Below are 16,010 nucleotides of genomic sequence, written 5' to 3'. Positions count from 1 at the left end.
ACAGATAAATAAAATTACAGTCTACGAAAAAGTTATATACAAACACAGAAGATACCCCAAAAAGTTGCACAAAGTGTGGGACCCCTGGTGCCAATCTCCACTGACATTAGCTTCCGAAATGGTCGATCCCTCCTAAACTGGGAAATATAGTACATGACACCTACAATACTCTATGGTATGAGTATGCTAACCTTGTATTACCAAGCCGTGCTGCCTTAATCTATGTACCCTGACTCGCTATTTTGTATGTTATAACACCTTGTTCCGACGAGACGCGGTTGCGTCTACAGTTCCTGTAATTTGTATTGGATATTTTTGTATGTTCATGACTTTATTGTACATCTGCTTACAGTATGCATTTATACTTACCGATTTATGTGCATCCTTAATAAAACCGAGTTTAAAAAAACAAAGACAAAAGTTTTACTTAAAGTGGCAGTGGGGGTAATATCTTTACAGCCGGTCCTTTTTAGCGCCGGTATTCCTTGTTGGTAATCAGTATATTTTTATAGGATGACACTTTTCTGGCAGGGGGCTCCGGGCAGCACTGGGGTCAGTTTAGGGGCTTCCTGCGTGCAGAGGGTCTGGAACAATGTATTAGCGGGATGAAGCAAAGCCCTGGCCACTAAAGAGATATATTAGGAAGCAAATCACCTCCGTATAAGCTGGTTAGTGCGGTGACTTAGAGGCTTACACCTATGGGCGGCCGGCAGCTAAAGCTTTTTTATCATATAGTCACATGATTTTCCCTTTTTTATGCAGCATTTCGGCTTCATTTATTCCCCGTTTTGGTTTCTATATTTTTATATATTTTTTTTTTCTTTCTTTTCCTTTCCAGGCTATGATTTCTGCCAGGTCCTGCAGTGGTTTGCTGAACGCGTTGACCGGATCATTCTCCTCTTTGACGCTCATAAACTGGACATCTCCGATGAGTTCTCAGAAGCCATCAAAGCTTTTCGGGGTCAGGATGACAAAATCCGAGTGGTGCTCAATAAGGCGGACCAGGTGGACACCCAGCAGCTGATGAGAGTCTACGGGGCCCTCATGTGGTCCTTAGGGAAGGTGATCAACACCCCCGAGGTGGTGCGAGTCTATATAGGCTCCTTCTGGGCCAAACCTCTGCAGAATACGGAGAACCGGAAACTGTTTGAAATGGAAGCTCAAGATCTGTTCCGGGACATTCAAAGCCTTCCGAGGAACGCTGCGCTCCGCAAGCTGAACGACCTCATAAAGAGAGCCCGCTTGGCAAAGGTAAGATAAATGTGTGTATATATAGGGGGAGATTATCAAACATGGTGTAAGGTGAAACTGGCTCAGTTGCCCCTATCAACCAATCAGATTCCACCTTTCATTCCTCACAGACTCTTTGGAAAATGAAAGGTGGAATCTGATTGGTTGCTAGGGGCAACTGAGCCAGTTTCACTTTACACCATGTTTGATAAATCTGACCCCATAGTGTATATTACACCCATGTGTCTTTATCCAGAGTACAGTTGTTGACACTGTACTAATTCCTGGAATTATCCAATATGTCTAGGTTTGAGGGTCATACTTACACACCTTGCCTTGCTTTTCTGCATTAGAGATATACCAAGTGAATGAGCAGAGGTGGCCACCATCAAATACAGTAAAAACCTCTTTGACAAGACTATATATATTTTTTATTATTATTATTATTTATATTTTTTCAGTCTTTCAGTACTTAACAGCTGCTGTATGTCCTGCAGGAAGTGGTGAGTTTCTTCCAGTGCTCTCCGCTGCCACCTCTGTCCATGTCAGGAACTGTCCGGAGCAGCAGCAAATCCCCATAGAAAACCTCTCCTGCTCTGTACAGTTCCTGACATGTACACAGGTGGCAGCAGAGAGCACTGTGTCAGACTGGAGAGAATACACCACTTCCTGCAGGACATACAGCAGCTGATAAGTACTGGAAGAGCTGAGATTTTTAAATAGAAGTACATAACAAATCTATATAACTTTTCAGGTACCAGTTAATTTGAAAGAAAAAAAAGTTAGAGTACCCCTTTCAATTCAGAAGTAAGAAAGCGGGATTGGGCACTTCAACAGGGGCCACTACCAGACCCTGACCAATCCACACTACAAACTACATAGAGGGACGGGAGTGGTGACATCCTATTATTAATACCCCGGGCTGATAACAGTCCCGCTCGCCGCTGTGTGTCTTGGCTTCTCTCCGTGAGGCAGACAGGCGGTTTCCTGTTATAAAGCTTTCTGTCATCTGACTGGGCTTGGAAACCTGGATAACCTGTCTGGGCTGTGTACTTCATAAATCTCCAAGAATGGAAAAACTACAACGCCCTCCGACTTCCATCATGTAGGAGTACTCCGGCAAGTGATGGAGGAACACGAGGGAAGTGCAGGGGCGCCCTGTCCGCTTGTGCTGTATAAATATACAACAACTGATAAAGGGCTCCACTTGGACTTCACTAGGATGTCATATACTATTTTATAAGAAAATGTTTTCTGACGTCTCACAAGTGACCTCATGTGAAGGAGAGATGTATGTTCATTATCTACTAATACATTAGGACGTGTATAAAAAACTAGGTTATTGCTGTAAATCCACTTAAAGGGGAACTCCAAAGGAAAAAAATAATTGTCAGAAAGTTACACAGACTTGTAATGTACTTCTATATGAAAATGTCCAGTCTTCCAGTACTTATCAGCTGCTGTATGTACTGCAGGAAGTGGTGTATTCTCTCCATTCTGACACTGTGCTCTCTGCTGCCACCTCTGTCCATGTCAGTCATAGGGTTGTATCTGTATAAAGACTATTAGGAAGATCTCAGGCCACTATTTGCTCTTTATATGTAATGGCAGAAACTAGTCATAGTTTACAATACTTACCTGTTACTGCAGCATCTAATATGGCTGCTAACAAGTGTGCAAAGCCTGAATACACACCAGCTCACTACAAGAGATGTGTCAATAGAGAAAAGATGTAGTTAAGCGCCTGACCCGATCTAATGATCAGTGGGGAACTGAAAACCTGGATTACAACCGATCAAATCCAGGCATGATGGGAGTTGTAGTTTTGCCACAGCTGGAGAGCCAAGGTTCCCCAACCCTGATCTAGAAAGACGGAAGCTGCTGAAAGTATGAAGTCTTTATGGATGACCTCTATTATTGTGTCTCAGTTCTGCCTATTCGGTTGTCTACACAATATGAAAAAGACCGTATCACCTCTCCAAGTGTCTAGAGAGCGATGTCTACGACAAGACGTGTGAATGTCGTTATGTGAACCCCTCACATCTAGGCCCGCGTTTATCGGGTTGAATACCGACCATTGACCTTTAGGCGTCTCATAAAGGAAGATAATGGAGGTTCTGCTAAATATTCCCCCGAGTATCCGCGCTACGGAGAAACACTATGTAAGGAACGCGGAGAAGAATGTGTCCCTATCAAGGACGCCGTTCACACTCTCTCTGAACTTTGTATGATAGGGAAAGGAAATTTTAACTGTTTATGGCCTGATGGTTATGTCCTCAGTAAAAGTGAATGAAACTGAATTGTAATACCGCACACATCCTGAGGACAGGGATGGCACTGTTTATGCAGGAAAGTAGTGTTCTATTTTGTTTTGTTCCCTAAAACCTGGATAATCCCTTTAAAAACAATACACGTGAGCACATGAAAAATAAGCCTGAGCCCTTTCTGTGATAACCACAAAAATTCTTTACACAGGAAAAAAAAATAGTCGAATAAAATAAACCTTATTGTGAAAGATGACGCTAGGTGGAGTAGTCCCCTTTATGGTTCATTACCGTGTCCTCCATGTTCCTCTTGTTGTGGTTGATCTACTTGGGGGCCATCTTCTCTTGGCTTGATGCCCCTATAACAGCCGTGTAGCGGTGTCGGTGGGATGGCTTTGGCACTTTATATACTTGAGTACAGTATGTGCTGGCGAGATCCTGATGGGAACTGAAAAGGAAAGTTCCACTCTGGTCTCCATTGTTCTTTTGTGGCTGGAAGGAGAAACAAGGAAATGCGAGTCGGTGAGACAATGCTGCTTTACACGGCGCCTTGTTGTGCTTTATTACATGTTTATTTTTTTAAGATTTTAGCGTGAGATATTCGCCCATTAGGTGATTGACATTACAGGGACAACACGTTGTAGATGGAGTTTCCATGCAATTACATAATTGCTTTCACATTCACATTGAGGTTTTGTTGGGCGTCATCCAAGGCCGCAGGAACCTATGGGGAATGGGCATCCACCTGTTAGAATGTTACATGCAGTTTATATACCCTGCTTCCCTAGTAGAGATTTTGCTGGATTTCTAAATATAAGGCCTCCCCCAAAAGTAAGACCTAGCAAAGATTTTGTTTGGAAGCCTGCCCACTGAACAGAACACCAGGGTATGGGGCTCTGAGTCTTTTTAGCCACCTCCACTGTCCCCTACCTTTTACTGTCCGTTGCAGAGCAGCTGCATGCAGGACATGAAGACCGTCACCTGCCGCCATCCCAGATGTTCTCTTCCACGGCTGTAAATATGCAGGCAAGGCATCAAGAGGCCTATCGCCTGCCACCATCCCGGTTGTCCACTACCGCCAGATTTAGAGCTGCACACAGCTTGCTGTTATCCCATTGCCTGCCGCCATGCCATACACTGTCTCTGTTGTGCTGTACAAGTGTGCTATGATGAGCTCTTCCTGATGGCTGAATGCCGCCATACCGTACGCTGTCCCTGATGTGCTGTACGAGTTTGCTTTGGTGAGCTCCTCCTGGTGGCTGAATGCCGCCATACCATACGCTCTGCCCCTGCTGTGCTGTACGAGTGTGCTATGGTGAGCTCCTCCTGGGCGACAGAAGCCACCATACTGTACACTGTCCCTGCTGAGCTGTACGAGTGTGCTGTGCTGCGCTCCCCTGGTGGCTGGAAGCTGCCATACCATATGCTGTCCCTGCTGTGCATGTGACATGAATCTTTGAGATCAAAAATGTATATGACACTTTTGGGGAAACACAGTAGAAAGCAGGTGTCAATCGTTTTTTTTCTAAGAATTAAAAATTCTGTTTTTGTTCCGATTTTATATTCAATGTACCACTGACCTCATGTAGTACTTTAAAGGGGTTCAGGCAGCTGAGGTCTGGGGTGCTGTTTACAGTAGAACTACACCACCATCTGTTTCCTCCCAGCTCAGCTGTATCCAACACTGCATGACTATACCAGCACAGCATCATTATAGAGGAGGGTCTATTAGCTTATTAGCATTGGTTGGGGGCTGAACACACAGAATATAACTGATTAAAAAACCTCAAAACTTTTTACATGTTTCTAGGATATTTTTTAAAGCGACACTTTAATGTGGTGTTTGTGTTGTTATTTTAGTCTTTTTAATCTCTCTATAGATATATGCCTTCTTATTTTTAGATGATTGGTGCAGTAAAGTGATCCTTATATAGTACACCTGACACAGCAGCCCTGTAACTTGTTCTATAATCTCTTATGTCCTAGACTCCCGCTATATGTCATGCTTGTAAAGACGCCCCCTGCTGCTGAGTCAGGCTCTGGTCACCCGGAAACATTGACTTTATTCAGGGCGCTTTATCACATGCTGTTTTGCTGTACTTTTAGGAGCAAAAATTAGGACTTGATAAAAAAAAATCTGTGATGATCTTTTCCCTCTTTGGGTTTGAGACCTGCATCAATCTGCATTGACTCTACATAGAAACTTTATAGATATGCGTGCTAAAAGCACATGTGCGCCATCTAGTGGCTATATAGGAACATTATAGATATGTGCGCCATCTAGTGGCTATATAGGAACATTATAGATATTAGTGCTATATGCTCATGTGTGCCATCTAGTGGCTATATAGGAACATTATAGATATGCGTGCTAAAAGCACATGTGCGCCATCTAGTGGCTATATAGGAACATAATAGATATTAGTGCTATATGCTCATGTGCGCCATCTAGTGGCTATTTAGGAACATTATAGATATTAGTGCTAAAAGCACATGTGTGCCATCTAGTGGCTATATAGGAACATTATAGATATTAGTGCTATATGCTCATGTGCGCCATCTAGTGGCTATTTAGGAACATTATAGATATTAGTGCTAAAAGCACATGTGCGCCATCTAGTGGCTATATAGGAACATAATAGATATTAGTGCTATATGCTCATGTGCGCCATCTAGTGGCTATTTAGGAACATTATAGATATTAGTGCTAAAAGCACATGTGTGCCATCTAGTGGCTATATAGGAACATTATAGATATTAGTGCTATATGCTCATGTGTGCCATCTAGTGGCTACTTTAAGTCTGGCTTTAAGAAGGTTATATGGTAACTTATATAGTAACATGTCATGGTTTTTCCCATTCCTTAGGTCCATGCCTACATCATAAGTCACCTGAAGAAAGAGATGCCTGCAATGTTCGGGAAGGACACAAAGAAAAAGGAGCTGATAAGTAAGCTGCCTGAAATCTTCTTGCAGATTCAGAGAGAACATCAGATTTCACCTGGAGACTTTCCTGAGGTCAAGAAAATGCAGGTACGGATCTCTTTAAGATTTAGTATTACATTCCTGCTATCTGCCGCCCTGCTCTAGGATAAGGATTTTGCCCTTTTTAGTTGTTTTTTAAAGGGTTTTGCCTATAGAAGACTTTTGGGACCCCATTATGTCCTGCCTGGTTGTAAGGAGTGCTGGTCAGACATGTACACTGCCGCTCTGTACAGCTCTATGGGCAGCAGAAAGATAGTTGAGCATGTCTGACTGTCACTCCACTCATGGGGGGATCATTCTTGTGAATAGTGGGGATCCCCCCCCCTCCTACCCACTAATCAGACACTCATCTCCTATTGTGAAGATAGGGGATGAGTGGTGGTTTTTGTTTTTAATATGAGATCATCTATAATGTTGGTGATTTCGAGTATAGCCATCTTTTATTAACAACATATTATGTTACTTAGGTTAACAGATTAGAGCTATTGCTTGAAGCCAAGTCTTAGAACATTACCATCATTTGTGATAACTTTAGACAGGTCATCAGACTTAGCTAAAGTAACTAATAGCCAGAGTAGTGTGCACCATTGCGACCCATCTGACTTGCTGTATAGGATGTAATGTAGTGAACGTGTCTGGTTTTATTGACAGCCAAGGAAAGACTCACTACCTCCCCCCCCCCCCCCCCCCCCCCTTAAGCTCTATCTCGAGTTTGCAGACAGCCTCAGGAGTGAGAACTTTGTAAAGCAGAATGTTCTGGGGAAGCATGCAGGAATAAAATCCGTCGTAATACTCTTTACTGTGCATTTATTTTATTAGTAATTCGTCATTTTGAATATTTCTGGATTTTTTCTTTTCTCTCCTCAGCAACAATTGGAGATGTATGACTTTTCTAAGTTCCACGCTCTGAAGCCGAAGCTGATCGAGGGTGTGGACAACATGTTGGCCAATAAAATCGCCCCCCTTATGAGTATGATCCGGGAGGAGGAGAGCAGCATGCCCCCAGCCATGGTCCATGGGGGAGCATTTGAGGGCACCATGGAGGGTCCGTTCGGCCAAGGATATGGAGAAGGAGCCGGTGAAGGCGCTGATGATGAAGAATGGGTGGTGGCCAAGGATAAACCGCTCTACGATGAGCTCTTTTACACACTGTCTCCAATCAACGGCAAGATCTCCGGAGTCAACGCCAAAAAAGAGATGGTGAATTCCAAGCTGCCAAACAGCGTGTTAGGAAAAATCTGGAAACTGGCGGATAATGATAGGGATGGCATGCTGGACGAAGAAGAGTTTGCTTTGGCTAAGCATCTCATTAAGATTAAGCTGGAAGGCTTTGAGTTGCCCAATGAGCTACCTCCCCACCTGGTGCCACCCTCTCAGAGGAAGCCGATCCAGAACTCTGATTGAAGAGCCGCGACTGTCGGATAGGGAGAGGAGTCATGTATAGCAGAACTGCAGGGTATAAATAATGGGGTTATCCTAAGATGTACAGGATAGGGGGTAACTAGCTGAATGTTGGAGGGTCTGAATGCCGATCGAGAGAGTTGTCCTCAGATTGAATCTATGCATACCCAGCTCCATTCATTCTCTATGGGGCTTCTGAACCTTGCCAAGTGCTGAGCTCAGCTAGATCTGGAACGTCCATAGATCGGAGTGATGGTGGAGAATTCACAACTCCGTTTCTGGTCTAGCGGTCGGACGCTTACCCATCAGCTCCTTAGCCCCTATCCTGTGAAAAGGGATTCTTTCAGGATAACCCCTTGAACATACTTTTAAAACATAGTCTCAACATTTTTAAATGTACAGATTTGCGCTGTATGTATACTGTATTAATGCTTTAAAGGTAACCGGCCACCATCTCTTACCTGCTTGTTTTAATGTACATGCGATGCCCACAAAATAACAAGTCTGGATCTTCTGTCCTTTATAGCTCTGTGATGGGCCGTTCATCCGTTCTTGATGGAATAACCAAGTGGGTGTTACCAGGAGGGAGGCACACCCAGTTGGTTATTTAGTCCTAGATTTTGAATAAGAATATCAGAGGAAAGTCACATGGCAGATCTATAAGAATAGGCGATCCCGAATTTTTGTTTTATTGGCATTGTGGTTATGTGCTAAAACGACAGGTCCGGATTGGTGCCCGGTCCTCTTTATGTTTACTGATTGAGAATGGCGTCCGCTTTGTTGAGTTTATTATCGCTATATAAGACCATGTTGTGAACGCAGGGTGGACTACTGATCGGCATTGGGTTCCCCATCCCTGATCTAGAACAAGAGTTAGACTTGACATTGATTTTTCTTTGCTCTTCTAATATTGGTTTACATGCACTGTGTGTATTAGGGCTTACACATCCTCTATACTGATTGTGGATTTATATAAGGGCTTTTTATTTTATTCCTGTTGCCTTAGACCAGAGATGGGGAAAATGCAGCCATTCAGCTGTTGCAAAACCGTTCCCAAAGCTGTGGCTGCCCGGGCATGATGGGAATTGTAGTTTTACAATCGGGAAGATTAATGTGTCACAAATGTGGTCACAAAAAAAAACAACTTTTGACATGTCGCAGTGTTCAGACCTGGACCAATCAATAGAATGAGCGGAGATCGGACCATGCACCGTTTCCTCAATGTCAATGACAAGGACATGCCCCATAGGCTTGCATTATGAGGCCGTCTTGTCACTTGACACAGACCCGGGGGAGGAATGCACTGAGCGCAGCTTCCCCCGACTCGTTGTCGCATTCAGTCAGGATATGAACACTCAGACCTACACAGAACCTTTTGACATGCCAAAATTTTCTTTTTTTTTATTTGGTTACAGTGCCTCTTTAAAGGTTCCCCATCCCTGTCTTAGACTGTAAAATGATTTCCAGGCCCCTCTATAAATCTGTCAGAAAATGAGATTATTAGTTTGTATAATACTAGATTCTTTCTTATACTGAGACTACATTTTAAAGGGTAAATATTGTTTTCAGAATGACGTCTGTCAGAGAAACTGGAGTGTAACTGGAGATTCCTGTCTAGAACTGGAAGAAACTTTAACGTGTGTTAGTCATATATGTGAAGTTTGTGCCCTCTCAGAGTAGCCCAGAGTGCTCCGTGTATATAGCAGATGTGTTATTTTACTTATACTAAATCTATATAGTTGTGCCATTAGCAGCATACCTTAAAAATGCCTTAAAAGGATATATATGTGTATACATATATACACACATACACAGCTCTGCTATAATACCTGTCGGTGTAATGCTGCAGGCAGTCCCTATTATACCTGTCAGTGTAATGCTGCAGGTGGTCCCTATTATACCTGTCAGTGTAATGCTGCAGGTGGTCCCTATTATACCTGTCAGTGTAATGCTGCAGGTGGTCCCTATTATACCTGTCGGTGTAATGCTGCAGGCGGTCCCTATTATACCTGTCGGTGTAATGCTGCAGGCGGTCCCTATTATACCTGTCAGTGTAATGCTGCAGGCGGTCCCTATTATACTTGTCAGTGTAATGCTGCAGGCGGTCCCTATTATACCTGTCAGTGTAATGCTGCAGTCGGTCCCTATTATACCTGTCAGTGTAATGCTGCAGGCGGTCCCTATTATACCTGTCAGTGTAATGCTGCAGGCGGTCCCTATTATACCTGTCAGTGTAATGCTGCACGCAGTCCCTATTATACCTGTCAGTGTAATGCTGCAGGTGGTCCCTATTATACCTGTCAGTGTAATGCTGCAGGCAGCCCCTATTATACCTGTGAGTGTAATGCTGCAGGCAGCCCCTATTATACCTGTGAGTGTAATGCTGCAGACGCTCCCTATTATACCTGTCAGTCTAATGCTGCAGGCGGTCCCTGTTATACCTGTCAGTGTAATGCTGCAGGTGGTCCCTATTATACCTGTCAGTGTAATGCTGCAGGCGGTCCCTATTATACCTGTCAGTGTAATGCTGCAGGTGGTCCCTATTATACCTGTCGGTGTAATGCTGCAGGCGGTCCCTATTATACCTGTCAGTGTAATGCTGCAGGCGGTCCCTATTATACCTGTCAGTGTAATGCTGCAGGTGGTCCCTATTATACCTGTCGGTGTAATGCTGCAGGCGGTCCCTATTATACCTGTCAGTGTAATGCTGCAGGTGGTCCCTATTATACCTGTCAGTGTAATGCTGCAGGCGGTCCCTATTATACCTGTCAGTGTAATGCTGCAGGCGGTCCCTATTATACCTGTCAGTGTAATGCTGCAGGCGGTCCCTATTATACCTGTCAGTGTAATGCTGCAGGCGGTCCCTATTATACCTGTCAGTGTAATGCTGCAGGCGGTCCCTATTATACCTGTCAGTGTAATGCTGCACGCAGTCCCTATTATACCTGTCAGTGTAATGCTGCACGCAGTCCCTATTATACCTGTCAGTGTAATGCTGCAGGTGGTCCCTATTATACCTGTGAGTGTAATGCTGCAGGCAGCCCCTATTATACCTGTGAGTGTAATGCTGCAGGCAGCCCCTATTATACCTGTGAGTGTAATGCTGCAGACGCTCCCTATTATACCTGTCAGTCTAATGCTGCAGGCGGTCCCTATTATACCTGTCAGTGTAATGCTGCAGGCGGTCCCTATTATACCTGTCAGTGTAATGCTGCAGGTGGTCCCTATTATACCTGTCAGTGTAATGCTGCAGTCGGTCCCTATTATACCTGTCAGTGTAATGCTGCAGGCATTTCCCATAAGAGCGGTGCTGCCTGCAGCGATGCCCTTGCTGAAGATGGCGGGGTGAGAATCTTGCTGATCTATTGCATTCTCCAATTCCCTGCAGTGTCCTCAGTCTAGTCTGTCGTAGAGAAAAGATGGAAAGATCTAATGATATGAAATGACTATTTTATTTTTTTTTAGCAGAAAATATTTTGCCATTTGGTAATGTTATGTGGACTTCCGGACATACTCCATAGAATCCCACCGATCCCGTCAGGCTCTTGCTTGTCCGGTGGTATAATCATCTGTGCTGCTTCTATATCAGGTTATAGCAATGGCTTCTTGTATATAATAGTTTACATGGACGTCTATATGAAGCCGCGTACAGATGACAATTCTATGTGTATAGGTGAGTCATGTCCTTTAGTGAAGAATAAAGTAATATATTATTTTTTTTAACATAGAAATATCAAGCACTACCAGGACTCCTATAACACCTCCATTTTATTGAAAATGTATTATATATCTTTTTTTTTCCTCTTCCATTGCAATCATCATGCATCGCTCTCTGCGCAAGGCTCTGGTTACGCTAGGGTTAATGGTTTCTTTTATAGTCCTATGTCTCTTTATTCCATGAATTCTATCTGGGTTCAGACATAGAACCTGTTCCTATATTCTGTACGTATCCTGAAAGTGTGAACATGGCCTCGGGTTATTGATACCTACTATTATGTGTTTTGTTATGTTTTTTGGGGGGTAATATGCATTCCTTCTGATGATCACTAGTGACCATTCCACTCACACAATATATACAACATTTTTTATTTTTGTGCTTTAGTATCCAACAATTTTTTTAAAATTTCCTAGCAGCCAAAGTTTGAGCTGATCCCGAAAGGGTCTTGGGCGGTTGTCACCATTTTTTTCCTAACAAATTTATAGGTGATGTCCACGGTCACTGTCGGCACGAATCCACCCAGGGACGTTCAATATCCATCAGTTACAATGAGCCGGCCCTGTTTCAGCCAGTGTTGTATCCTCACACACAGCTATACCCAAACCATCTACTGAGTGCAGATCTGGACATTTTGGAGGAGCTCCGTATTTAAAGTTTTATCAGGAAGAACTCTTATCTTTGCTTTGCACACTCGTATGTAAATTTCACATTGTAACATTATGTTGATTTTTTTTTTTTTTTATTGTACTTTTTTGTTTGACTAAATAAAAGCTATTTCCTGAATGTTTGTGGTTCATTCATGTTTTTGTTTTTTACGGCTTCAGGTTATGTAACAAAACACATTTTTTTGTATTTATGTTTATAACCTTGTATATTCTTTGTATTTGTATGCTGATGTCTCATTTATTATAGTCGCCCAGCCATTGAGTGTCATGCGCAGTGTTTCCCAATATTGGTTCAGTGGAAGAACTATCCCTTTATACCAGGGTTGGGGAACCTTTGGCCCTTCAGCTGTGGAAAACTACAATTCCCATCATGTCTGGTCCAGGCAAAAGCTGGAGGGCCGAAGGTTTTCCATCCCTGCTTTATACAGAAGAAGTGGCAAACTGATTTGTGCCGGTACATGGGGCTGCCCTAAGTTTAGGTATAAGAGGTATGGGTTTCTATGCAGCTAACACATTAAAGGGGTTATCCAGCGCTATAAAAACATGGCAACTTTTCCCCCTCTCCTCTCCAGGTCAGGTGCAGTTTGCAATTAAGCCCCATTTACTTCAATGGAACTGAATTTCAAAACCTGCACCCAATCTGGAGACACCAGTAGAGGGAAAGTGGCCATATTTTTGTAGCGCTGGATAACCCCTTTAAGAGTTAGGCTGGGTTCATGCTGCATTTTTGCAGTCTCTTTATCGGATCTGTTTTTAAATAGTTACTTGCACAAAAATGACGTCAACCATGTTTTTGTGTATGCGTTTTGATGCTTTTTTTTCTTAAATTATGGAAGTCAATGGAAAAACCAACGGATTGCACACAATTGCATCCTTTTTTTAAACTTTTTTTTTTTTCCCCGTAATTCATTTTATTTAGAATTGTGGAGAGAACATAATTTTCGCACACAGTTGCATCCTTTTTTTTTTTTTTTTTTTTTAATCCGTAAGCCCTATATACCGCCAGTTGTATGAATGTGTGTCGGGTCCTAGTAACACAGCTCCAGGAAACCACTGACTACGTGTTACACTCCTGTACATGCTGCTATGGGGCATATAAAGCCTTACTGTCATGTTACACGTCCACAGATGTTGAGCAGCTTTCAGTAGTGGAGAAGTTGTCAAAGTTTACGGAGTTGTCCAAATACATATGTGCAAAGTTTCCTCCTAGAGTCTTGTCAAGCCTATGTACTCAGGTGGTGCACTGTTACCTCTTAGGGGTGGTAACATTGCATATGTATTAGGACAACTAATTAAACTTTGAGGATTTCTCCACTATCAGTCGTTCTTGGACTCTTCAACTCTGCACATTCAGCCCTCGGATAACAACCAACCAAAAACCGGTCCGCATACTTGACGCCAAACGGTTACTCTCTTCTTTGAGCACGAAAGAAACGACCCTGGAACTCCCTTGAAATTTGTTCAGTTCTTTATTCATATTTTTCTAAAAAGAAAGTGTTTTGTACCTGCTGGTCCTTATTCATGATTCTATAGAAAAAGAAAAAAAAAAAGTTTAGATATTTACAAAAAAAAAAAGTAAACTTTAAAGGACACCTGTCACCCCCCGTGCCGGGGTGACAGGCTCCGGACCCCCTGTTAGACCCCCCTATACTTACGTGATCCCGCCGGGTCCCGCTTCCTGAGCCGGCCAGGTCACGGAGATATCAGCTCCCGAAGCCCGTGCAGAGTCAGACGCCCATAGAGAATGAATGGGGAGTCCGATGCTCCGTCATTCTCTATGGGCATCGGACTCATCTCTCAGCGCGTGCCGGGCTTCGGGAGCTGATATCTCCGTGACCCGGCGGGATCACGTAAGTATAGGGGGATCTAACAGGGGGGCGGGAGCCTGTCACCCCGGCACGGGGGATGACAAGTCCTCTTTAAGTCTATGTTCCCACACAGTATTTTGGTCAGTATTTTTCAACCAAAACCAGGAGTGGAAAACCCAGAAAGGCTATGTGTGTGTATGTTCGCTGTGATGCTGTTTTTGCAAGAAAGTAGATGTGCTTTTTCTAATCCTGTATAAACTTTTTGGGGTTGTCTGTATAAACTCTGACTATGTTGACATGTTCAGTATTGCTTGTATCAGTCATATGGTTTGTCAATATTTCTGTTTAACTTGTGATTACTGTGAATGTGTGCTGTGCCGAAAAGACTGAGCTGCAGAGCCAAGTGTGCGTTACAGGAAATAGCCATGGATCTGCAATGATGTTATTAGCGGCAGCCATTAGAGAAGAGCATGCTGAAGTCCCATTGTGCAGCATTTAAATATCGGTGAAGAATTCGGATGCAGCTCTAAGCAGTAAAGGGAAAAAAAATATATATCCTAAAAAAAATAAAAATTATATATATATTTATATGAGATATTCATGTGCCCAGAATATAACTTCCTCCAAAGAAAAGGACATGGCGTCCAGTAGATGTGAGAACTTATAACGGCCCATGGGATGTTGAACTGTCTGATCAAATTCCTCGAAAGACAATCCATGAATCTGCAAGAAGGATGGGGGGACTAAGAGTAGATGAGGATATAGAAAGGGGCATGGATCCTTATTTCTATAGTTTGTAGCTACAGCAGATGACGCATTTGCTTCCATGTTGGAAGAAGATACAGCCTGCAACTGGTAAGGAGATATAAAGATGACCGTTTCCTCCTAAAGACCATCAGAATGGCTTCAGAGATGGACCCCGCTGCATCATAATGGAAAACTAGCTGCACTGATGTCATCTGAATGAAAAGCAAAAGTAGCCAGATGGTTTTACACTGGCAGTAAATGTGGAACTACAGCGCCACCACAGGAGAAATAGAGCATTACACCTTATACATTTGCATCATTGAGTTGTCTGTAACAGCTAAAGTTCTCCAGAGCAAAAAGGAGATAGATGCAAGTCTGGCTAATACTATAGACCAGGTTTCTGAACACAGTCCCCTGGCATGGTATATAAAATGAGCTTTATAACTGGGAAATCCCTTCTTACCATCTCTTAAAGGAGAAGTCCAGGAAAAATTTTTATGTAAGTGTATTGTATTGCCCCCCCAAAATTATACAAATCCCCAATATACACTTATTACGGGAAATGCTTATAAAGTGCTTTTTTCCCTGCAGTTACTACTCCATCAAGGCTTCACTTCCTGGATAACATGGTGATGTCACTTCCTGGATAACTCTGTGATGTCAGTTCCTGGATAACGTGATGTCGCTTCCTGGATAACAGAGTGATGTCGCTTACTGGATAACTCGGTGATGTCACTTCCTGGATAACTCGGTGATGTCAGTTCCTGGATAACATGGTGATGTCACTTCCTGGATAACGTGGTGATGTCACTTCCTGGATAACTCGGTGATGTCAGTTCCTGGATAACATGGTGATGTCACGTCCCGACTCCCACAGCTGTGGGGCTGTGGCTGCTGGAGAGGATGATGGCAGGGGGACACTGAGGGACACAGGGCACTGGAGACACAATGAGCATCCCTCTGCCATTATCCTCTCCAGCAGCCACAGCCCGCACAGCTCTGGGAGTCGGGTCGTGACATCACCATGTTATCCAGGAAGTGACATCGCCATGTTATCCAGGAAGTGACATCACCATGTAATCCAGGAAGTGACATCACCGTGTTATCCAGGAAGTGACATCACCATGTTATCCAGGAAGTGACATCACCATGTTATCCAGGAAGTGAAGCCTTGATGCAGTAGTAAGTGCAGG

General features: G+C 43.4%; 1 protein-coding gene across 1 annotated transcript in view; it reads left to right on the top strand.

Annotated features, from left to right (window-relative positions):
- Positions 1-12,380, top strand: part of EHD4 (EH domain containing 4) — a 38,533-nt gene extending 26,153 nt beyond the window's left edge. Inside the window, exons 4-6 of the mRNA XM_069950572.1 lie at positions 839-1,251; positions 6,362-6,526; positions 7,346-12,380. Of these exons, the coding sequence (XP_069806673.1) occupies positions 839-1,251; positions 6,362-6,526; positions 7,346-7,882 (1,115 nt within the window). The 3' untranslated portion in view covers positions 7,883-12,380. The remainder of the gene's footprint in view (positions 1-838; positions 1,252-6,361; positions 6,527-7,345) is intronic.
- The last annotated feature ends 3,630 nt before the right edge of the window (positions 12,381-16,010 follow it).

Source organism: Dendropsophus ebraccatus, chromosome 13 (assembly GCF_027789765.1).
Source record: "Dendropsophus ebraccatus isolate aDenEbr1 chromosome 13, aDenEbr1.pat, whole genome shotgun sequence".
Taxonomy (NCBI): domain Eukaryota; kingdom Metazoa; phylum Chordata; class Amphibia; order Anura; family Hylidae; genus Dendropsophus; species Dendropsophus ebraccatus.
Note: the sequence above shows the minus strand (reverse complement) of the source record. Positions and strands in the feature narration are given on the sequence as shown.